This window comes from Platalea leucorodia, assembly GCF_965183815.1.
Source record: "Platalea leucorodia genome assembly, chromosome: 6".
NCBI classification, from domain to species: Eukaryota; Metazoa; Chordata; class Aves; order Pelecaniformes; family Threskiornithidae; genus Platalea; species Platalea leucorodia.
In genome coordinates, this window is record NC_138828.1 from 17,163,418 (window position 1) to 17,184,667 (window position 21,250).

Sequence of the window (21,250 nt, forward strand, 5' to 3'; positions counted from 1 at the left end):
ACATCCCCCACCCCCCCGTGAGGGTTTTCAACACAGCCCACGGATTAAAGATACAATTTGTCAAGCAAATAGTTCATTAACCTAAAAGAAACACCATTCACCAAATGCCTTGTGGCCCTACCTGGAAGTATCTTTGCCCACTTCACCACCTGAATCATCTGCTTGCCGGCCAGGCGGTTTAAGGTGGACAGCAGGTACTCCGCTGTGTCTGGCTTCGAACTGTCGTATCCTGCGTACACAATCTCCGGTTCAATGCTTTCAAGGATCTTAACAGGAGAGGGAGTAAGTGCTGGTGAGATAGCAGACATGCGGGGGACAAGTGCTGTGTTTACAGAGGGCTCAGTCACGGGCGCGATGTACGTCGTCCCTTCCTCGGGGCTCTGGGGTGGTGGCTGCTGCCGCTGCTGGGGCTGCTCCTCGTGCATCCCTTTCAATTTCCCCAACTTTTTGGACTTCCGGGCTGTGAAGATGAGCAGCACAAGAACCAAATCAGTACAGAAAGCTGGTGTAACCCTGGCTTTATAGAAAATGGAAGCAGAAGTATCATCTCAAAGTTCTCAAGAGAAACAGGTGGAGGACCTTAAGAAATACCTCACTGCCTGCAGCATCGTTACACTGGAAAAAGGACCAAAAGACACACATAAGCTCATTTTCATTGCTTTCCTGGATGTTTTTATAAGTGACAGAACATCCAGTATCTGTCCATACAGACATGTATAAAATATCCCAGTTACTGTGGTTGGTGCCCAACCAACATTTCAGAAGTTTATTTCTTTTGTAGCTTAAATGAATCACTTATCACCTACAAGTCTGCAATTTATTTCTCCATTGCATCTGGTCATCAAAAGAAACCTCCCTGGCAATGCCTAAAATTAGCAGACCTGGAGCCCTCTTAAGCTTTTGAGTCCTAGTGCCCACCCTGGCTATGCCTCAACTTGAAATGCAGTCAATCCATTTTGAACAGCCTAAGCTAGTCAAATCCCTTTGCTTTTGCTGTTTTGATGCTTCCATAAGAGCTTTGTCCTCTTGTCTTGAGTAGTTCTGAAACAATGCTAAAAATATTTACCCAGTTAAAGAAAAAACAGAGCATTGTCTAACACCTTTCTCACCACTATTCTCTAATGATTTGCCTCCCCCCCCCCCTTTTTTTTTTCCTTTTTTTTCTTTAATGCTACCCTCCCTACTTTTCCTTACTAAGTATTCTTAGAAGACAACAACGCTAGCGTGCTTCCACTCTTTGCAGAGATGCCAGCCATTCTCTGTGGGTTGCCTTCCCATCTTTGCCATGTGAAGCACAGATACATAAGCAGGCAGAAAGCCCTGCTCCCGCCCCAGCAAAATAATCTCGTAGTGCGAGGAAAGAATAGGAAATAAAAAGAAAGACAATTAAGTTACAAGAACACACACAAAAAAACCCCAACCAAAAGCTCATCACCCCCCTTTTCACAATAGGAAAAGGTAACTAAAATAACCTTTAAAATCAATAAATAACGAACTAAATTTAAATGTTCGCAGCTCTTTCAGAGTAACTTCTCTCAAATATAGTCTTTCTTATCTATCTGTACACAGCGAAAACCCTTGTCTGGACTTTTATCTTCCTGTCTTTTGATTATTGCAACATCCCTTTTACTGGCATCAGGAAATACAAGTCTATATACCTCTTTGTAACTGCTAATGCGTCTCTCACTCCTACTTAGGATACTACTGCAAACACCCTTCTTAGTCCATGCCCTGTCTCAAGTCTATCTCCTCAAGTTTTTTCCCTTGTCATCAATTCTCCTCCCTATCTCTCCTTAAATATAGCGCCTTTTCTGCAGTTTCAGTATCCTTTCTGGCCAACCTCCATCTCACCCCTCCTCTCTTCTCCATTATCGAAGTGTTCACTTCAACTCCAGCTCAGCGTGCCATGCCATGGCCTCCTGGGAAGTTTTCAAAGCTTGCTCTATGTGTGTCTTCCCACTCCCACTGTAATAACAGTGCAGAAAACTCCCCACAAAGATCCACGCAACTACCTCATTACTCTTCTACAAACTCCTTAAAACCCACGTTTTAAGAAAACCCTCCTCAACAGCAGAGCTGCTGTTGCCCTGAGACCATTGCTGGTGGCAGCAGCCATTAGTGTTTTACTGTTTCCTTGAAACCAGGGCTGCCGGCCCAGAGCCAGCGGCTGCGACGGAGCTCGTAGCAGCTGCGACGGAGGTCGCAGTGCCTGCGAGGCAGGATGCAGACACCCAGGGTCCAGGACAACGCATGCCCAAGTGCGACAACAGCCTGTTGTTTTCAACACGTCCTTGCTGGGACGGTACCTTGAACTCTGAGGAGCTGGCTCATCCCAAGATCCAAAAGAAAAGCTTATTTGTTAGGGTAGACACGGGACACTGCTATAGAAAACAGTGACGTTACCACTCATACACAAGATCTTGAAGGTGCCCACTCAAAGAGCCACTCCTTGACTATCATTTTCAAAACCTGAATACAATTCATTACTACTGCAGCAGGTATTGCACCGAGCAGTAAAGGCCTAATCTGACCATCAGTTTGGTGTCGTTTCCATCACACAACGAAAAAAGGATCTTCCTGGCTGATTTCAGCATCAACGGCGCGCTGGAGATCTACAGAGAACTTCAGAGATCTTTGTGTAACTTTCATCACTTTTCCTTCAGAGAGCTGGACACCATTTCATTAATTCCGCTATAGCATTTATGCCTGCTTTCAACGATTTCTTAATTTCTCTATGCCTGCAAACATCCAGACCAAGTGAGGCAGGTTGATTTTTTTAATAAAAGGACTAGATATGCAAATAAAAACATGCCAGTCCTAATAAAATTTAGTTTAAAATTCTGTTTTCAACTATCCACATATACTTAACAAAACCTTCCTAATTACCTGAAGCATTAGCACAGATTGCATACGGAAACACAGGAATCGCTGTCATTTGAGGTTATAAGGAAGAGGCAAGACAAGTATCTGTCAGGAAAGGTTTTACTGCAGCTGTTTCTGTCTCAGGACAGACGAGAAGACCCTTATAAAAGTCCCTTCCAATTCTGTTTCTTACTTTTCTATTACGAAACTCTTAGAAAAGCTCATTCAAACAATGAAGCACAACTGAAGGATTTTTCATCCTCTGGTGCATCAAGTTACACGGATGCTGACATCCATTCTTCAAGATGCAATTTCCGCTCCTAGTACCCAAAAAACCATTTTACAAAGCAGCAGCTGATCAGACATTTTGTTAAACAAGCTTTTTCCTCACTGTGCAAAATAAAACAGAGGGAGTTAGAGGCAAAGCAGACAACTCTGATAAATTTAATTCTGAAAAGTGAAAATGCTGCTGTTCCCCATTTGGTACAGTTGCACCTACATGACGATGTCCCAGTGAAATCACCATGAGCATTAAATACGGTTTGCATTTATCGTAGAAAGGCAAAGCTGAACTTACACATTTTTCAACAAAATAAATCCCAAAAGCAAAGGAAGGATGGCCAAGTTCAGCAGAATACCTGATGACGAGTTAACAGAGCTACTGGCCACTGAAAAGAGAGTTTAAAAATAAGCCTGAAGGAGTGGATAGAGATTAGCGTTTGCTGTTATTATCCATTAAGTTTTATCGGGCACTATATTTTTTTTTTTTCTGTTATCAAAACAGGACTAAAAATAAAGAACTTTACATATCTTTCATGCTTGCAGAGGCAAAAAAAAAAAAGCATTCTCACCATAACTACACCAGAATAAGAAATGTATTGGTTTTCCAACTCCATCAAGTATCTAGCAACACAGATAACTGATTACGTATTTATTAAGGCATAATTTTGTATGTTCTATTCTCTAAGAGATTTTCATTAAAAGAAAAGAGAAATAACATTCTTCCATGTATAATACTGGCATAAAAACGTGTTTTAGTTTCATTTTGTTCCATTATAATGCCTTTAAAATGAAGCTGAGAAAAACATTACTGCTTGACAGTCATGTTTACAGTGAAGAAAACTGTATTTTTCATTTGGCTTCATGCCAGTGCTGTAGCTCAACTGGTTTGGTAACTCCCACAGAAACCAACAACTAAAGATTAAATACAAACTCTGAGCAGTACGTACTCCGAGTCGGTCTTCTGAAGCTGTTTTTCACATTTGCTCTCTAACTGCAATACCAACCATAAAACCAACAAAGGCACCTCTGAATCGGCAGGTAAAAGCCATGCTCACCAGGGCTGCCACGTGGAAATGTTCAAGAAGTCACAGGCTCTCCAGGCAGACCAGGGGATGGGGCACGCATGGGGCATTTCACATGGCAAAGCTGAGGTCTGAAGCCTATTTGGGGTTAGGACAAGACTTTCATCCAAATGGCTACACAGCCAGTGACTGCATATTATCTCTAATTGCAGGACTTCTTGCCCCTCCTGTTCAGCATTATTGCAGCCAGGATATTGTATTATAATCCTTGTATTTTTAAATCATCTGAGATAAAGTAATAGTTGAAGAAAAACAAACAATACTGAAAGACCCACTGCAGATATACCTGAAGTTAACACCTCAAGTATCTGACATGACTTTTGTTGAATAAGTATTTTAGAAGGTCTTGTACATTGCAATAAAAATAACGAAAAATAAGGTGAAGCATCTGAAAAGTCACATAAAGTTGGACTTTATAAAGGCAAGTCCAACAGACCTCCTCTGTAGCTCTAACAATAAATTACAGTATAACAGAGGAATAAATAAGCTACAAGTCTGACCACAAATAGCAGTCCCTGTTCCTCTGCAAATAGGCAAAGTTTTACCTGGATTTAATACGAGCAGGCCTGTTGTCCAACATGTTCAAAGAAACGCCTGCAAATTCTGCAAAACCACACGTTGTCCCACGTACTTGGAAGACCTCAATAAGAGCAGCCCACAAACATCAGCTTGCTTATCACCCTCAATGCCAGTGCCATCTGCCTAGAAAGGGACAATGGTATTGCTGCAGAGGCACTGAGGAAGGCTGAGATCCCATATTAAAACCAGTTTAAGAGAGTCTTGAGCACTGTTAAGGCTGTAAGGCAAATTAATATTCCCCCCCCCCCCCCCCCCCCCCCGACTCAGTCTTACGATCTAGCAAAAAGATGGGACATAATCATTTGAAAACAGCTATTGGCAGGAGACCAGGGTGAATTCAGCTTTGGACGAGTGGTTCCTTAGTATTGACCCTTCATCTGTAAGACTCCTGTCACAAAGCTGAAACAGGGAGGCCCGAGATTTCAGGATCAGGAGTTTTCATGCCATTTGTAAAACACTGAATAGGCTTCGGGTCATCTGCAACAGTGAATGCTACTCTAGGTCAAATAACAGGACATTAACTGGATGTGACCCTATTTTAAATTGTTTTCCGAATACGAATTAATGTGAACATCAGCTACAAATCTATGGCATTCCCAATTTTTAAAGGTTAAGTTTGAGGTTTTAGGGTAGTTACAAGACACGTAAGCTACTATACGCTCTTTTTAAAAATACCATAGTAAACTTACACATGCTATACAAGTTGGGTCTAGCTAATCTATACTCCCTTTGTCCCCAGGGAATATACACAAATTAAGTTATGGACTCCATACAGCCACCCAGCTGATAACTATTTTTCATAGGCTCAAAATTAATAATTTTCATCAGCATTATTGTTTAAAAAAGGGGATCCAAAAATGCCAAAGAACAAAATGCTATCAATAGTAGATAAAAGAACCCATAAATATTATGATTTAACTCAGCAGTTTTATAACAGAGTAATATCTTGTTTGCAGAATTGTATCAGTGTTCAAATTTAGCAAATGAACAATCTAAAATGCTCTGCAAATTCATGCTGGCATCCAGTGCTCTGAAGTGAAATGCGAAGTTTAGAAAATTATCCATGGTTCTACGTAGAGTGAATTACAAGACTTGCAATGATAATCCCCTGGAATCAAATTCTTTTTTTAAAAGATGATATTCAGAGCTTGCCTTGCTGCCTATCAAAAACCAATTATTATTTGCGTAGCTAAAGGCATGATATAGACAACCAAGAGCTTTATTTATCACATGTGTAAAGCTCTGCCAGAGCCAGGACCAAACTGATCCTGACCCAACAGATCTTTATTCTATCCATGTTGCAGAATATATTTGAATCAGTAAGCGATATCAAAAGCACATTATAAGAACATATGCTACCTCTAGTGTAAAGCAGAGGACATCAGCAGAAGGAAAGAGGAAACTAAAATGGACACAGCACAAAACACAGAAAGCAATGGAGGTTTAAAAAAAGAGGTAAAGGAGAAAGCAGTCATTTGAGTAAATACATGTAAAAGACAAAGGGAAAAAAATCACGATATGCACTTCAAACAAGGTATAATTTGGGATTATTTCAAAGTATGTACAGTACTACCAGTGGCCTAGGCAGTCTGAGGGTAGACAATATGCTGCAAAACAAACACACCCTGACCGCCTTTAACTGTGCCGGCTCTGAACGCCACGCATTTCACCTGCATTTCAAATACCTGAGCTCCTCCATCCAGGTCCCAACCTCACTGCTCGAACTCTGCACCTGGGCTACAACCACCACCCCCTTCCCCACCTCAACAGCTGTCAGCTTGCTCCCTTCCACCCCACGCCAAATGCTTGAGGGGTTTCCCGCATACCCCTCTGCTGCCACCTGCCTCTCCTCTCCAAAAGCAACCTATGGCACCTTGCTGCACCCGAGACACCAAAGGATCAAGCTGCCAATTCTCCCCTTGAGGCAGCCATAACAGCCTTTGGGTAGGCTCTCCTCTGAGCCCTCACCAAGCATACGCACTTTGTAGCTTGCTTCCACCTTTGTATAGATAAATACTCCATCAAAATGCCACTTTTTCCTCCTCTGAATCTTTTCATCATGTTTGCCTGGTGCCTTTGCCTCACTTACTTCAGTGAGCTGACATCTGTTCTCATTAGCTATTTTACTGCTACCACAAATAGTGTTTCCCTTCCCCCAAATCTGTTGTATCTTGACATATATGAAAATTTTGAGCTATCTTGGTACAGACATTTTTTCACTTAAGTGTCTAGCACAATGGGTATGAGATTTTGCTGAGAAATTTCTAGATAATAATACAGACATTTTTTATATACACACACATATGCACGCAAATACATGGGATAAAGTGAAAAGCAGTAATGCAAACAAGATTTTGTAGCATCATCCCATTCGCTCTACAAAGTGCATTCAGGCATGCATCCTTTATTCTTCAGGAAACAAAGAAGGGAACAACCAAGACAGGACCCTAAAACTTCCATTAATGATCCACTTTGGGAAGCAAACCACTGCTTTTCAGGTAGAGCTGCGGTAGATGAAGAACCTCTGAATGTGAACCCAAGCGTTGTCCCACGTGTAAGAGGAAGGTACAAATCTTGGAGACACAGGGACCAATGGGTGAGTCACTGGTTTGACTGGACAGACCAAGGGGAGGAAGCAAATAAAAAGCACCTGCTAAAGCAGGGGACAGTACAGGTATGTAAAAGGGGAGCACAAGATTACTTTATCATCTAAGACACACTACCAAAAGGACTTTGCTTTTGCAAAGCAGTGGCCTTTCAAGGGTGATTTCTGCAGTGGCATTTGGAATATGCTGAAGAGATCAAGTAATTAGTCTAAATACACCAAGAAAGTAAGACTGCAGCTGGTAAGGAAGAAAATAAAGGTCGTGCCTTCACATAGCAAAATAAATTTTAAAATCTGTTTCTGACAGCTGTGACCCAGAGGAGATGGAAAGCGATAGAAAATGGTATCACTTGCCATGAGCCTGAGGAATCAGTATAGTTTAATTAACAAAGCAATGAAAATTTCCTAATTTCTTATCCTCCACCAGCAGAAGCAAGCTTTTACTGGAGAATAAGCTCAAAGCCAATGATTGAATTCAGTAGAACGAAACGGTAGGCATAACTGAAATAATGACATAGTTTGGCATTGCCAACATCATTCACAACTGCTTACTAATTAATAAGTAACACTTTAATCTGACAGGATTGGACAGCTTAAAGACAAGGAATAAATGTGCATGAAGTCTGATCTATGGGTATGTCACATTTTATTTGCCTTCAGTCAGACCCTGCAAAGATCCAGGCACATCCATAAATGTAATTCTTGTTCTTGGTTCACATTCAGTACACCAGAAAGGGAGGTACAGCACAGATGAAAGAAAGAGCTTCTAATGTACATTTTCATCTACATAATTGTACGCTATTTTCCTTGTGTTCATTTAAACATATTCTGGTTCTTTATTCTAGTTGGATTTAAACTACTAATAAAACTGACTGTAACTAGGTAAATATTTCCTGCTTATGACTTTGCTTACTTATACAACAATTTCGGAAGTGTTTGCATTTTGTTTAGTTTGGAACAGGTTCTAATATACAATGCAGTGCAATGTGGCTCCGGTACAGCATTGTAAAGCACAGAAACAATATACGTGAAGCAGTTTATCCTCTTGCTTTGAGCAGGATCAGCTATACTTTGCCCAACCCAGTATGTTATTAATCTCCAATAAAGGGAATTTTGCAATATCCCCCATCTTCCTCCTAACCACTCAGTTTTCCCCCCAACATCTCCAATATCCCATCATTTTTTCTGCAGTAAAGTTGATTTCTCTTCATCATTCCCCCAGTGGCCATAAAGAACAACTTATCATTCCTGTCCCCTCTTTTACACCACTTCTTGTAGTGGAAGACTGGTATTCATGGCCTTCTTAATATGTTTCTCTCTTCTACACTAAAATAAATTGAGTTTCTTCAACTCTTCCTTACAGATTTATGTTTTTTTCTAAGCTTCTTATTATCCTTGTTTTTCCTTGGGCACTCTCTAGACTGTATACACCTTTCTTCAGGCACATGATATGAAATTTCAGGAAGGAAGATTCAGTTTAGATATTAAGGAAACCTTTCTAAATGTAAAGGTCTGTGAAAAACTGGAATAGGTTGTCAAGGGATACAGCAGAGACTTCCACACTGGAGATCTTCAAGAGATGAGACGCGTCCATCAGGAAGGACACCGGTACCGCCGATCTTACCAATCGGCATAGGAACGTAGGCTACAATTTCATAAGGTTGTCCCATCCCACCACCCTGACCAGCAGTGCTGAAAGCCAGACACAATCATGAGGCCCACACTTGCCAGCTCTGACAAGAGCAGAATAATGCCTTAGTATCAAATGAGACTTGCCTATTTTTGCAATAATTTTACATCGCTGACTCTAACATACAACCCTCATGCAACTGTGCTTCTTTCTTCACTGCAGTCTCTAAACAGCTGCTCTCAGGTATTCCATTCTTGCACACCCCAACTTGCACTTCCCAACATCACCCCCTGCACTTTACTGAAAATGCCATCGTGTTGGCTTCAGACACGAGAACTGAAGATGCTTTTGAATTCTCATTCTGGCCACAGAGGAGAATTTCCAAATCTGTAGATTTACGTATTTACTCTCTACTTTGTTATGCAAGTAATTAGTAGAATTGTAGACCCAGAACTGACCCTCGGCAGGACCCTACTTTAGATGCCCTTCCAGTGTGACAGCAAACCACTCACAGCTACTTTTGGAGAATGCCATTTCAAGTAATTATGAGCCCACTTAATGAGAAATCTTATAATATTTTAATGAGAATTCTGCATTTCCTTCTGATTATACTTATGGCTAGAGATATTGAGTGGTGAAATACAACCACCTGCAGGGAGGTGGCACCTCATGCCAGCGCTTGCACACATCTCATGGAACAGACGTGGTTCCTCTGCAGTGCGCTGGCTTTTCACACAGGATTCAGGACTGTGGATCCATAGCCACGGAGATCTGCTCGCAGGGATGGCCTTTGTAGCATGGATAAAAGAAGCAGCCTTGCAAAAGTGGCACAGAAGCCATCACAGTTGCCTCAGAAAAACTTAGGGGAAAGCCCAGATCAAATCTTGCGTATTTTGAGGTCTGACTCAATGATGAAGCTCAGGTTACCTACTTGTCTGATGAGTGGGACAGTGATGTCCACAGCTATCAATAAGGGAAGGCACTGGGGAGGGTCTGGGTAAGAGACAGAGGTAATTAATCCCTTTTTGAGCTGTGACGAGCTTCAGGCTACGCATTTGTGAAGAGACAGCGGACAAAAGTGACAAAAGAAAGCTGAGTTCCAAAGTGCATTTTACAGGAATATTTAGGTTGTCAGGGAAAATGTCTAACACATTTGCTTGTTTCTCAGCAATCCTCAAAGTGATAATTAATTGAAAAATAACAGTTTCATAGGGGTACTCCTCCCCATGTGGGAACAACTTTTACCAAATGCCAATTAGTGGTTTCCTGTTAAAATCAAATCAAGCTGTTTTTGATAAAGCTTTTTAATGAGAAATGGCTAAAGTATGAAAATTTCCCCCACATATATTTCATATAAAATCCCAAACTGACATAATACAGTCTCACAGCTAACATTTTTGGTATATAAAACTCCCTCTTATACTTCTTCATTAATTTCAAAAGAAATGTATTTACTAAATATTTAAATCATCGAATAAACAAAGTCTTAAAAAAGCTTACAAAAGGAAATTATCATGTTGATGAAAGCCAATCTTAATCAGTCCTTTTCAGATGCTCCCAAAACTCATATTTTACTGATTATTTATTCATTCTTCAAACGTATGGCAAATTCAATGATTTTTGAGCTAAGCGTTGTCTACTAAATGCGTCAGTAGTTTTGACTATTCATCAAATAGATTTAAAGACTAGCAGTAAAATACCAACAATGAACCTGAAGAGTAGGTCACCTGGAATTCCCATATTTGTCACGTACAACTCTAAGACACCTGCAGCAACGAAACAGCAGCAGCCTGAACTGCCAGCATTGGTAATAATTTGGTTAAAAACAAAGTTAGGGAAACTTTGGAGAACAGATTTTGAAATCTTCCACTGTACCAGACTGAATGCTCTTGGCTATGATCACTGGTTTCTGCCTTGTGCCAAGCGACAACCTTCCTCCCAAGACACCCATTCCCGTCCAACCTTCTGCAGGCGTTCCTTGTCCAAGTCTTCTCTCTTGCCTTTATTTGGGTTGATACCCAATGCTAAGTGTGTTCCATGATTTATGCACCCTTCATCCTGATCATAACACTAAGCCATCTCAATTGCTCCTGATACAGTCCTGTAGACATTTACTGCATGTGAAATTTTCTCTTCGTATTTACACTGGAGACACAGGTACTCAACAAGCTTTTCAGAGTTCTTCAAAAGCGTCGATAAGCAAACTCTGCCGCAGCACCTCTCATCCCGCATCTTGAGTGCTCACGCTTCCACTCCATCCTAAAGAGTGTGCCATGCTTTAAATGCTTAATTTTTGTTCTTGCACTACTATTACTAGAACTCAGCTTGGTAAGTGCTGCACTTCCCTCTGCGGTCTTTCTGGTTACGTCGTAACGCACCACATCCCTGCTTGTATTTTTCCCAAGTAACAAAAATTTTGAGATACTTCATCTCCTCACTGGTACGATTTCCATATCCCCAGTTTTTAATCAACTCAGATTTCTCACAAATGACCTTATTTCTAATACATTCAATGCTGCTGGTCTGTCCCTCATCTTGCAGAAATCATCTACCCTGCTTCCCAGAACAGCAATGCTATCTGTTAAATACAAGCTGGCTGTTTATCTTCTGCAGTCGTCTCAGTCATATTTTTTTACCATCCAGTTCATGATTAGTCATTGAAAAAAAAAAAAAAAAAAGAAGAACATAACCGTTGTTAATCTCCTGCTTTAATAAATCACCCTGAACATTAGTGAAACACCCGGTACGTGATATTAACCACCTTTCCAAGGAAAATGCAACTCTGCAATATTACCCATATGTATGCTCTCAATCATGAAACCAAGTATCTCTTTGTGACTGACAGCATGGCACATTTCAAAATTCTCCTGAAGTTGAAATAAGTTATGTATGAAATGCCAGTAATGACTAAAATTAACACATGCCTCTCTAAGAGGATGTCTAAATGACGTGCCTGAATATGCTTGGTCCATGTGCAGACAGACCCAGAAGCCACACATGAGTTTTCTCAGCTCTTTCTTTCCAGTATGACAACTGCATGGTTTTGAGGGCAGGAGAGATGCCCCACAGCAGTACCTTCTCTACTCCCTACTGACAAATCCCCCTTATTGTCCATGGGGGGTGGACTGGTCTCGTGAGTTCAGGTTCTACAGTCTTTTTCCTCTTGCACCTTCTGCAGATATTATGCAGGGAAGATGATTTCCATTACTAAAACATTACAGTGTTGAGGGAAATAGGAAAACTGAAGGCAGAGAACCACAAAAACACGCAAACCACCAGCACCAATTTGCAGGAAGATGAGTGGTACTGGGTGGCTCAGGAACACTCCAACCGACGCCTTCACTTTGCCTTCCTCTTTGTTAAACACCACCTTCTTGACTGTTGTGTATTTCTAAGGATTAAATGTGCTCAATGTTTCCTTCATAACCTGCTGTGGATTGTTCTTTCTACTAACATCAAACTCTGAAGTCCGTTTTTTGAGCCAGGTATCCTTGCCACTTTTCCCACACTTATTTTAGCAAAACACAGATACTAAGAATGGAAAGGCATGCACTTAGGAATTGGTGGGGAAAAAAGCAGGAAACAAGATTCAAAACAAAGTGCAAGTTACTGAGGTAGTTCTGAAGCAAAGTACATATGAGAGGACAAGGGGAAAGAACAACAGATTCACGTGCTAAGGCACAATCTGTGATTGAATAAATTTTCCTTGTGACATTACTGGAGCAAACCACAGCTCTTGAGTCAATTTAAAACCTGTGAAGTGGCAAAGTAGCAGGCAATCAAAAAAGCAACACAATGTCAGAAGAAAGAGCACGACTTGCATAGTCTTAGCATCATTGCTTCTTCGAGACATACTGTCACACAGAGGACAGAGATACAGAACAGCTCATTCAATGAAGATCAGTGATGTCAAAGTCTAAAAAGTCTTTTTGTACATGGAAGTAACATTTATCACATTTTTTTGATTTGCACACAAATCACCTAGCTTAAGTCCATTTACCTAATATTAATCATAGTCTGGAAGAGACCTGGGACAGTTGCACGATCTATCCTCTTGCTCAGACCAGAGACAACTGTACCCTCGTCACTTGTGACAAATGTTTGTCTTATCTGATCTTCAAGACGCCCAATGACAGACTCCACATCTTCCCCAGACCATCTATTTGAGTGCTTCTCTGGCCTTATGGTAACAGATACTCTTCCATTTCCTCACTTGCCTCTTCATTGCTGCTCATTACTTCTTCTGCTTTTCACAGACACGGAAAGCAGACATCTCCTTTTTCTCTTTACCAACGCTTGTTGCTAAAGCAACATTGGTTGCCCCTCTCTTCGACTTTCCCTCCAGCCTTTTTTTGGACTAAACAATACCAAGTAATTCAATCTTTCCCCACCACTCAAGTTTTAAAGACTGCTGATCGCTCTCATTGCTCTACTCCAGGCTCTTCCAAATTGGTTCACAGCACGCTTGCAGGCACCTAATGAGGGTTTTAACAAAACCCACTGTTCAGCATAGTGAGCCCACCATACTTTGGCCAAGGTTGTGTCAAGCATGGCAAGTTAAATCTTCACACCCTCTTACTCAGGTGGAAACTCTCTGAAGCAATGGCTCAGCAGAAGCTAAAAGGACAAGCTCCTCCTGCTCCTACAGCTTCTCGCAGTGATAGGGAAGTGCGTAATGGAAACGCACCCCCACAGCCCACAGAGGAAGGTTTCAGAAGGGCTCTGCGATAACCAGCAGCTCTGGAAAGAGGAACGGGAGACACAGGCATGCTTTCATAGCAGGGACTACACTTTTACTGTGGGGAAGAGTAAAAATGACATGGACTTAGAGCACTGTGGAAGGAAGCGTGATAACTTGGCGATTCAGGAAAAAACAAAACATCACCAAGGGCTGCACGTAACGGATTTCGGAAATGCTGAAGCCCTCTGGTTTGCTCCAGCACGATGAGACAAAACAATGAACAGAGGTGTTACGGGCTTGCTTGCTTTATGCATCTGTATGAGCAACAAAAATAAACAGCAATTCATTTCAGGATCCTCAGGAAAACAAGACGTTTAAATTTAAATGCCCTACAAGACAGAGAAGTGGTGTACCAGGGCACAAGGGAAAAAGGGGGGTCAGCCTTGGTCCTGGGGAGTCAAGAGGCCACAAACATCATCTACCCTGGGAGCATCCTGGAGGTGAAAGCTGGAGCCCTGACAACAGACAGAAAAGCTTAAAAGCTCATGGGCACTGCGCAGGGAATCCACACAAGCCAGCCAGCGAATGCCTGGCAGAAGGCATCCAAGCAAAAGCCACTGCTGTGCTTCAGTCGCATTGCCTAACAACAGCACAATGGTGGGAGATTTTTTTTGTACCTCTTCTGGGAGGGCCTAAACCTTCCTCTCAGAAAGCTGTGATTGCCCATCTCCATTTTGTGTTTTCAACCAAAGCAAGACACCACATATAGAATATGAACTGCTCAGGAAAGAGCAGCCTCTGAGCCTGTATAGCAAGTGCTGTATACTGCTGAAATCAGACAAAACCCCATAGAGCCTGCATGCACAGTGCCGCCACGTGACACAAGGCAGGCTGGGACACGTACTCCCAGCAGGAGCCCAGAAAAGTTGCAGCTCCTTTGCGAGCCTGGCAACCAAGGGTGTTATGCCGTGAATGGTGCGATGGAGCGTCCAGCAGATAAAACAGAGAAGTCTGGAGTTCAGCAGACCCGTGCCAAGAGCTTGAAAGGCTGTTCCTGGAGGAAAGACAAACGTTGCTGGCAGCTGGGCGCTCGTCAGAAGGCAGAGCCGAAACCAGCAAGACTTGAAAAAACAAAAGGAGGACTGAGAACATGAACCTGATTAGGAGTTTGATCAAGGATTGCTGGATGAGAGCTGTGTGCTTTTGGACTACTGCAGCGCATCTTCTTGAGCTGCCTTCACATACGAAATAAAATCATCAGCAAAATGCAAAGTACAAGGCCATGCTTCCAATACCATTTTTAATTGATGCCTGAGAGATTACTCTGACGTTACCAGCCCTCTTCAAAATTCTGCCTTTTTAATCATCATTTCCAAGTAGTTTCTTAATAGTTGTGGCAAGTGACTGTTCCGATAGTTATCTACAATATTCTTGAGGATAGCTTAAGTTGAAAATTTAGAGTGTCACATCAAGAACAGGGCAAGAGCAGTATCTTGTAACATGGAGGAAACCGGACACAAAAAGTAGGAAAAGTTCATTGCTGAACAAATTGGTTCCTACAAGATCCGAAACAGCAAGGCTAACTGTTTTTTTCTTTTTTTTTAAAAATATATATTCACAAGATGCGGGGTGTTGGTGCAGCAACAGCAGCACCTTAGGAACAACTGACCCTTATGAAGGCAGAAGGATGCCCTCTTCTGAAGAGTCACCAACATGGACTCCATGCAGCAACACAAATTTCCCTGCTGATCCCTCTTATGAGTACATTCATGAGATAATTCGGGAGACCTAACATAATCACAGCACAAGGTAGCATGGTTGCAGGCTATGTCTTAAGGTTACATTACTTGCTTAGGCTCAATACACTGTAGGTGCCAATAAAAGTAGGTAAACCAGTGCTTCACGTCTCTGCTAAGAGAAGGCATAGATTTTAATACAATCTCATAACTTGATGGATTTCTACCCAACACAAATGTTTTCTGAAATCATCACACCTAGAAAAATACAAACCTTCTTTGAAACAATACTAATGATAACCTAGACATTGGTAGGTACTACAACTAAGTTGTGCAGCTAAAATGCAAGAAAAATTGATGACATGAGGTTTTGCTTCACAAAACCCACAAATAACTTTAATATACTGCTGTATATCGGTGAAAGTCTCTTGGAAGAACTGACACAAACCCAGCTGAATGTTCAAGTTAAAAAAAGATTGACTCGATTCCTTCAAAAGAAAATGCTACATAATAAATGCAAATAAAAACGCAGTTAAAGTTAATGGGCATTCCAAAATACTTTGCAGTTAAAGTTTAAATGAAAAAAAAAAGTTAACCATAAATGTACCCAAAATTGCTTTCGGTTTTTTACACACACAGTTTCTTTTTTCCTTTCAAATTTGTGAAACCTGGGTTAGTAGAAAGTTCATAGAAATTTTTAAAGAAAACCAAGAGGATACATTTTTGCTGTATTTAAGTTCCTCTTAGTTTTCAGTTTTCTAATACTCATGGTTTTTTTCCTCTTCCTTTTCTCCCTATTGCTTTCTTTTTCTCAAAAAGATAGAAGCAATGATAATATAAACCACATAAGCTGCAGTAACTGAAAATAATACTGTAGTTTTAAATCCCTACTAGCATGAGTTATTAAACAGAAAATGGAAAGCTGGGCAAAAAGGTGAAGTACTGTATCTTATTACCGATTCTCTCATTTAATCTATTTTTCAGATTATTGAAACATTTTAATGTATAAAAAATAAGGATCTCTGCAATTGAAGACTACAAATCACACACAGCATCTTGTGCATGAAGTGTCTTACATATGTAAATGTATGCAAACCCAAGACTCAAATTTCACAGGCAGTCTCTGCAGACAGAGCGATGAACTATGTAATTTGCAAGGTGAAATCTATTTTATTTCCCTTCGCCATCCAAAGGGTACTTCAGCAAGCTGCTTCTCACTGTTGTGGGAGACCAGTACCGGTAAGCCTCAGCAGTGTTTTACATGGGAGCTGAGGCAGGAAAGGATTGCAGTCCTACACGGTACAGACCTCTTAACACTTTTTTGTCCCCTAAGCATGTGTGGCACATCACATGGCAGAAGAGGGATCTTCTCTGATCACGCGGCAGAAGAGGGAGGGATGCCTGGTCAGTAGGTCACATCAGAGGAGCAAGGACTAACCTGCCAACAAAAGGGGGTGGTGGTGGGTGGGGGTCCCCTCACGTCACACCACATAAAACGTTTCCCTTCTCCACGCTCCAGCACAGAGTGCGGCACACAGCAGGAGTGAAACCAGGAGGCTCTGCATCACCCCGGTTGCAATGCAGCATCCCAGGTGCTGCTGCGAGCCACCAGCTGCCTTGCTGGATGCAGGTGGTGGAAACCCGCATAAGAAACCACGCTGAGCACCAGTGTGGGACTGGGGGGTCTCACCGTGACACCCCCCCGGTGCTGCCGTGGGGATAGACATGACTAAGGAACAGTAGTATGAGGTGGGAGTCAAATGAAAATGTCTCGTGCAGAAGTGAGAGACTCGACAAATCTGATCACAGCGTATGCTGGAAGAAACTTTACAATTCATGAAGTCATTCTGGTCCATAATTAACTGAAAATTAATTACAGGATCTTGAAAAGAGCATAAACCAAAAATGGGCCAGCATACCTTCATAGTGCAGTTGCTCACTCTGAATCTCTTCCAATAATTAAGTCTAGCATATGGCACTGGAGTTAAAAAAAAAAAAAAAAACCCAAACCCAAACCAACAAACAAACTATGATTCCCAAAAAAGTTTGAGTCCTACTTGCCGAAGGGATATGTCTGTCTGCAGTGCACACACATACTTTCTAGAAATGAGGAGGATGAATTAGCGTGGTATTTGGCAACTTCAGCTTTGCAGAAATTACAGGTTGCAGATGCTTCTTATAAAATCAAAACAAAAACTGAGAAAAGAACATAATTAGGTAAATTATTTGCTGACTTGATGAATAATTTTCTAAAGATTATTAGAGAATATAAGAGCTCGGAAAATGCTCCAATTTTTCAACAAACAAAAGGAGGAGGTAAACAATAAAACTGCCAAATTAATTTGCTTGAGCATTCAAGAAAAGGTGTATTTTGTATCACTGAATTACACATTTTTTTAAAAGGTGCTTAAAGCATGGCATGCTGCCACATATCAAAATATTATTTCTTTTAGGAAAAAAAAAAGAAGGTTAGCATGTTGGGAAGTAGAAGATATGCCATCAAAACAAACCTGTAACACTTTGACACAGTAAACAAAAGAAAGAACATTTTAAAAATAATGAGAGAGAATATAACCAAAAGAAAAAAAAGAAACCCAAAGACAAAAGATCAGTAGATTAATCAGAGATTGTGCAAAAACATGCTGCAGGAAACATGGAAACTCTCTTTCTGATTTCCAGTTTTCCACTACATAGATTAATATCTTCAGTAACAGTAGGAAGACAATCACAAACTTTCAAATTATAAAATTTGCTCTATAAATCCCCCTATTGCAGTAACCGGGAGGAGCTGGGTGGCAGCCTGGGGTCTTTCACTCCCGTCTGTAAACAGGGAGAGCTGCAAACGAGAGTCAAGTTCTTTTCCAGCCCATGGGAGACAGGACCTTGTTCCCTAACGCAACATTTCTTCTAGATGAACTGGAGGTGGTTTGTGGGGTTTTTTGTTTGTTGTTGTTTTGTTGTTTTTTTTTTTTTTTTTTTTTAATTTTAAATGAGGGAATAAAACATTATAATTATGTACAAGTGGAAAAGAAATGTCCATGGCTTCAGCAACTTGCACACATTTCAGCCTTGAGCCATGCTTATGACCCTTTTGCGTATCATCTTACTCTATTTCTCACAAACCAAACACATAGGCATCTCTGATACACTTTGGTTTTTGTGTTTACCTTTGCTTCCATTTGGAGGGTGAGAGCTTAAATTAGATCTACTGCACAAAGAGCACAGCACTGTGCAGCGTGACTCAGCTACAGAGAGTACTATGCTGCAAATAGGAGTTAAACTAAATTGCATTTATAAATTCATTTTCCTCCAGCTCCTTACTGATCACACTGCCTAACAAAATACTTGCACATTTTGTCTGTAAGTCCAAATTAGAAACAGGTAAAAGTCCATTTTTATTGGAGTAATGTAAATTCTTGGCAAAACTAGGATGACCACATGAAACTATAAGCTACGACTTATCTTCATAGTAACATGAACATACTCAGTCTATTCAAGTTAATTATGAAAAAATGTTATTTAACACCAAACCTTGGAAATTTATATGAAGAGAAAATTACTGTTTTCAAATACACATTAATATCTCTTCTTGCCATTTCCACCTCCTTTTTTTGTGATGATCTCCACCATATCAGAAACTCCCTGCAACAGCACACAGAAGTTCCCAAAATGAAGTCTGAGATGCTGTGTTGCTCCTCCATAGAGGTTCAATGCAAAGCTCACCACTGGGGAAGAAGGACGGCCTGAGCAGCAAATGGCCTTAAGCTCCCAACATTTCCTGCCAGACCTGGGCTGGCTCAAAGGCTGAAAGGTCCGTTAGCGTAATTTGGCAGCCCTTGGGGCTCTCGAAACAGTAACGCTGTCTCTGGGGTGCAGGCACTTTACCTCTCTCTGGCAGTCCTCCTCTCTGCCTCCAGCTTGGCCTCTCTCTCAGAAGGTGCAGAAGGCACCATATTGCATTGACATCCAGAGCCGTTCCCCCACTGTCTCGTTCATGGCAGTGATGGAAGGACTTTTTTATGCCATTTTAGCTCCTTTATGTGGCATAAAGGGATCAAATCAGAATGAGAATTTCACCTCAGTTTCTCTACATGAAGAAAATCACCGAAAGAGCTACACCACAAAGCTCAACAACGCTGCAGAGGCAGACTTGGCCTTCTAGGTCATTAAATGCAGATCACTAATTACAATTTCCAGCAGACTACCAAGCTCCAATACAAGGTAAGATTTTTCAATGCATTCCTCATTTACAGCATTCCAGCCAATACTAAAAAAAAAAAGCAACCCCCTCAAGTACAGTTTGCCCCCTCCCTTGTTTTTTTTTGCAGATGACCCTGTGTGGACACGTCCTTTGAAACACACCAGGAAATCGCAGTGATGAACTCATGACACTGCAGCCGAAGCATCACGTGTTACTGTTTCAAAAGGTTATCAAGTCGGACGGCAGCCCCGTATTTTGCTAGCACGCTGAGCACATGTGCCTGTCCAGGACGGCAGGCTTGCAGGAGCTCTGCTGGCACTGCGCAGGGCACAGCAACGGAGGATGCCCTGCACCAGCTGCTGGCAGTCTGCAGCAAAATTTCCAGCGCTCCAGGGAGCTGGGCTTCCTGCTCCACACACATTTTCAGCACCTTTTTTTCTGGGGAAGGAGCTACTACCATGGAGCTCCCGTTTCATCAAAGGTGCCGTTCTGCTTTCCTTGATAGATTCAATAGCGCAGACCAAAATCAAGGGAAAGCCATCAGCCCCCAGCATGCTACAACCTGGCCCCATTTTCCTTTGGAAAGCAGAAACAAGGGACCTGGGGGAAACACAGCATCTCAAACAGGGTCTTAACAGGGCTACTCTCCCCCAAAAATTAAGAAGTGTTAAGTAAGGAGTGAATATTTCTGCCAGGAGACAAGACAGAAAAAGAAGTCTAGGAGGCAGAAAAAGGTACCAGGCAGCAGGCAGGAACCAGGATTTTGCATATAACCTATGAAAGACAAGCAGCTAAATCTGTCTGTAGAACTAAACTAAGCCACTAGGAGAATACGACCAGGAGGATAAAAAGCAAACTGTGAGATAGGAAATGATTTGCAGGAATTCATGTGATCGTGTTATAATTTTCTGGAACAGTGAAAACACTCTATGGGAAGGGTCACTCTGTGTATCAGGGAAAGGACCTGCAGCCGTATCCAAACCCCCATTCACTGACAACATAATAAAACTAAGAGTGGTGGGAAAAAGTGATTTGTAATACAATTTGCTCAGGTGATGACTTGAAACAAGATGCCCGCTGAAGCACAGCCAGGATTGTGTAGACAGTGCAATCGAAGAATGAAAACAACAGAAAAAACTAGTGTAAGTTTTGCTGTCATACTGTTTTCAAAATACTTTTGATAATTATTATGAAAAAGTTCTGCCTTTTTGTTGTTGGTATATGAACGATGGAGTAACATCATCAAAATTATTGCATATCCAGTTGCAGAAATAATCAATATAAATGTTGAATAAGCAACAAAAAAAGTTGAGAGATTTCACTATGTGTGAATTTGCTTTCATGATGGTGTAAAATATTTTTCAGTGTTCGAGAGAATGCTCATCACAAAAAAAAAAGGCATGCAATACTTGAAACTTTAACGCTTTTAGCTATATGAGATTCCACTAAAATTACTGTCATCATAAAACACCCACTTTTCTTTTTTCTGAGCCATAAAATACATATCTCCAAAACCTGATTTAGAATGACAATAGAGTTTATTAGCTATTAAGCACTTTTTCAGGATAATTCCACCTTAAACTTTTGAGATT

At 41.3% G+C, this 21,250-nt stretch overlaps 1 protein-coding gene across 1 annotated transcript in view; it reads right to left on the reverse strand.

Annotated features, from left to right (window-relative positions):
* NR3C2 (nuclear receptor subfamily 3 group C member 2) overlaps positions 1-21,250 on the reverse strand; it is a gene marked incomplete at its 5' end in the record, with an annotated part of 210,062 nt that overhangs the window by 38,112 nt on the left and 150,700 nt on the right. Inside the window, one exon of the mRNA XM_082314777.1 lies at positions 122-460. Coding sequence (XP_082170903.1) covers positions 122-460 — 339 coding nt within the window. The remainder of the gene's footprint in view (positions 1-121; positions 461-21,250) is intronic.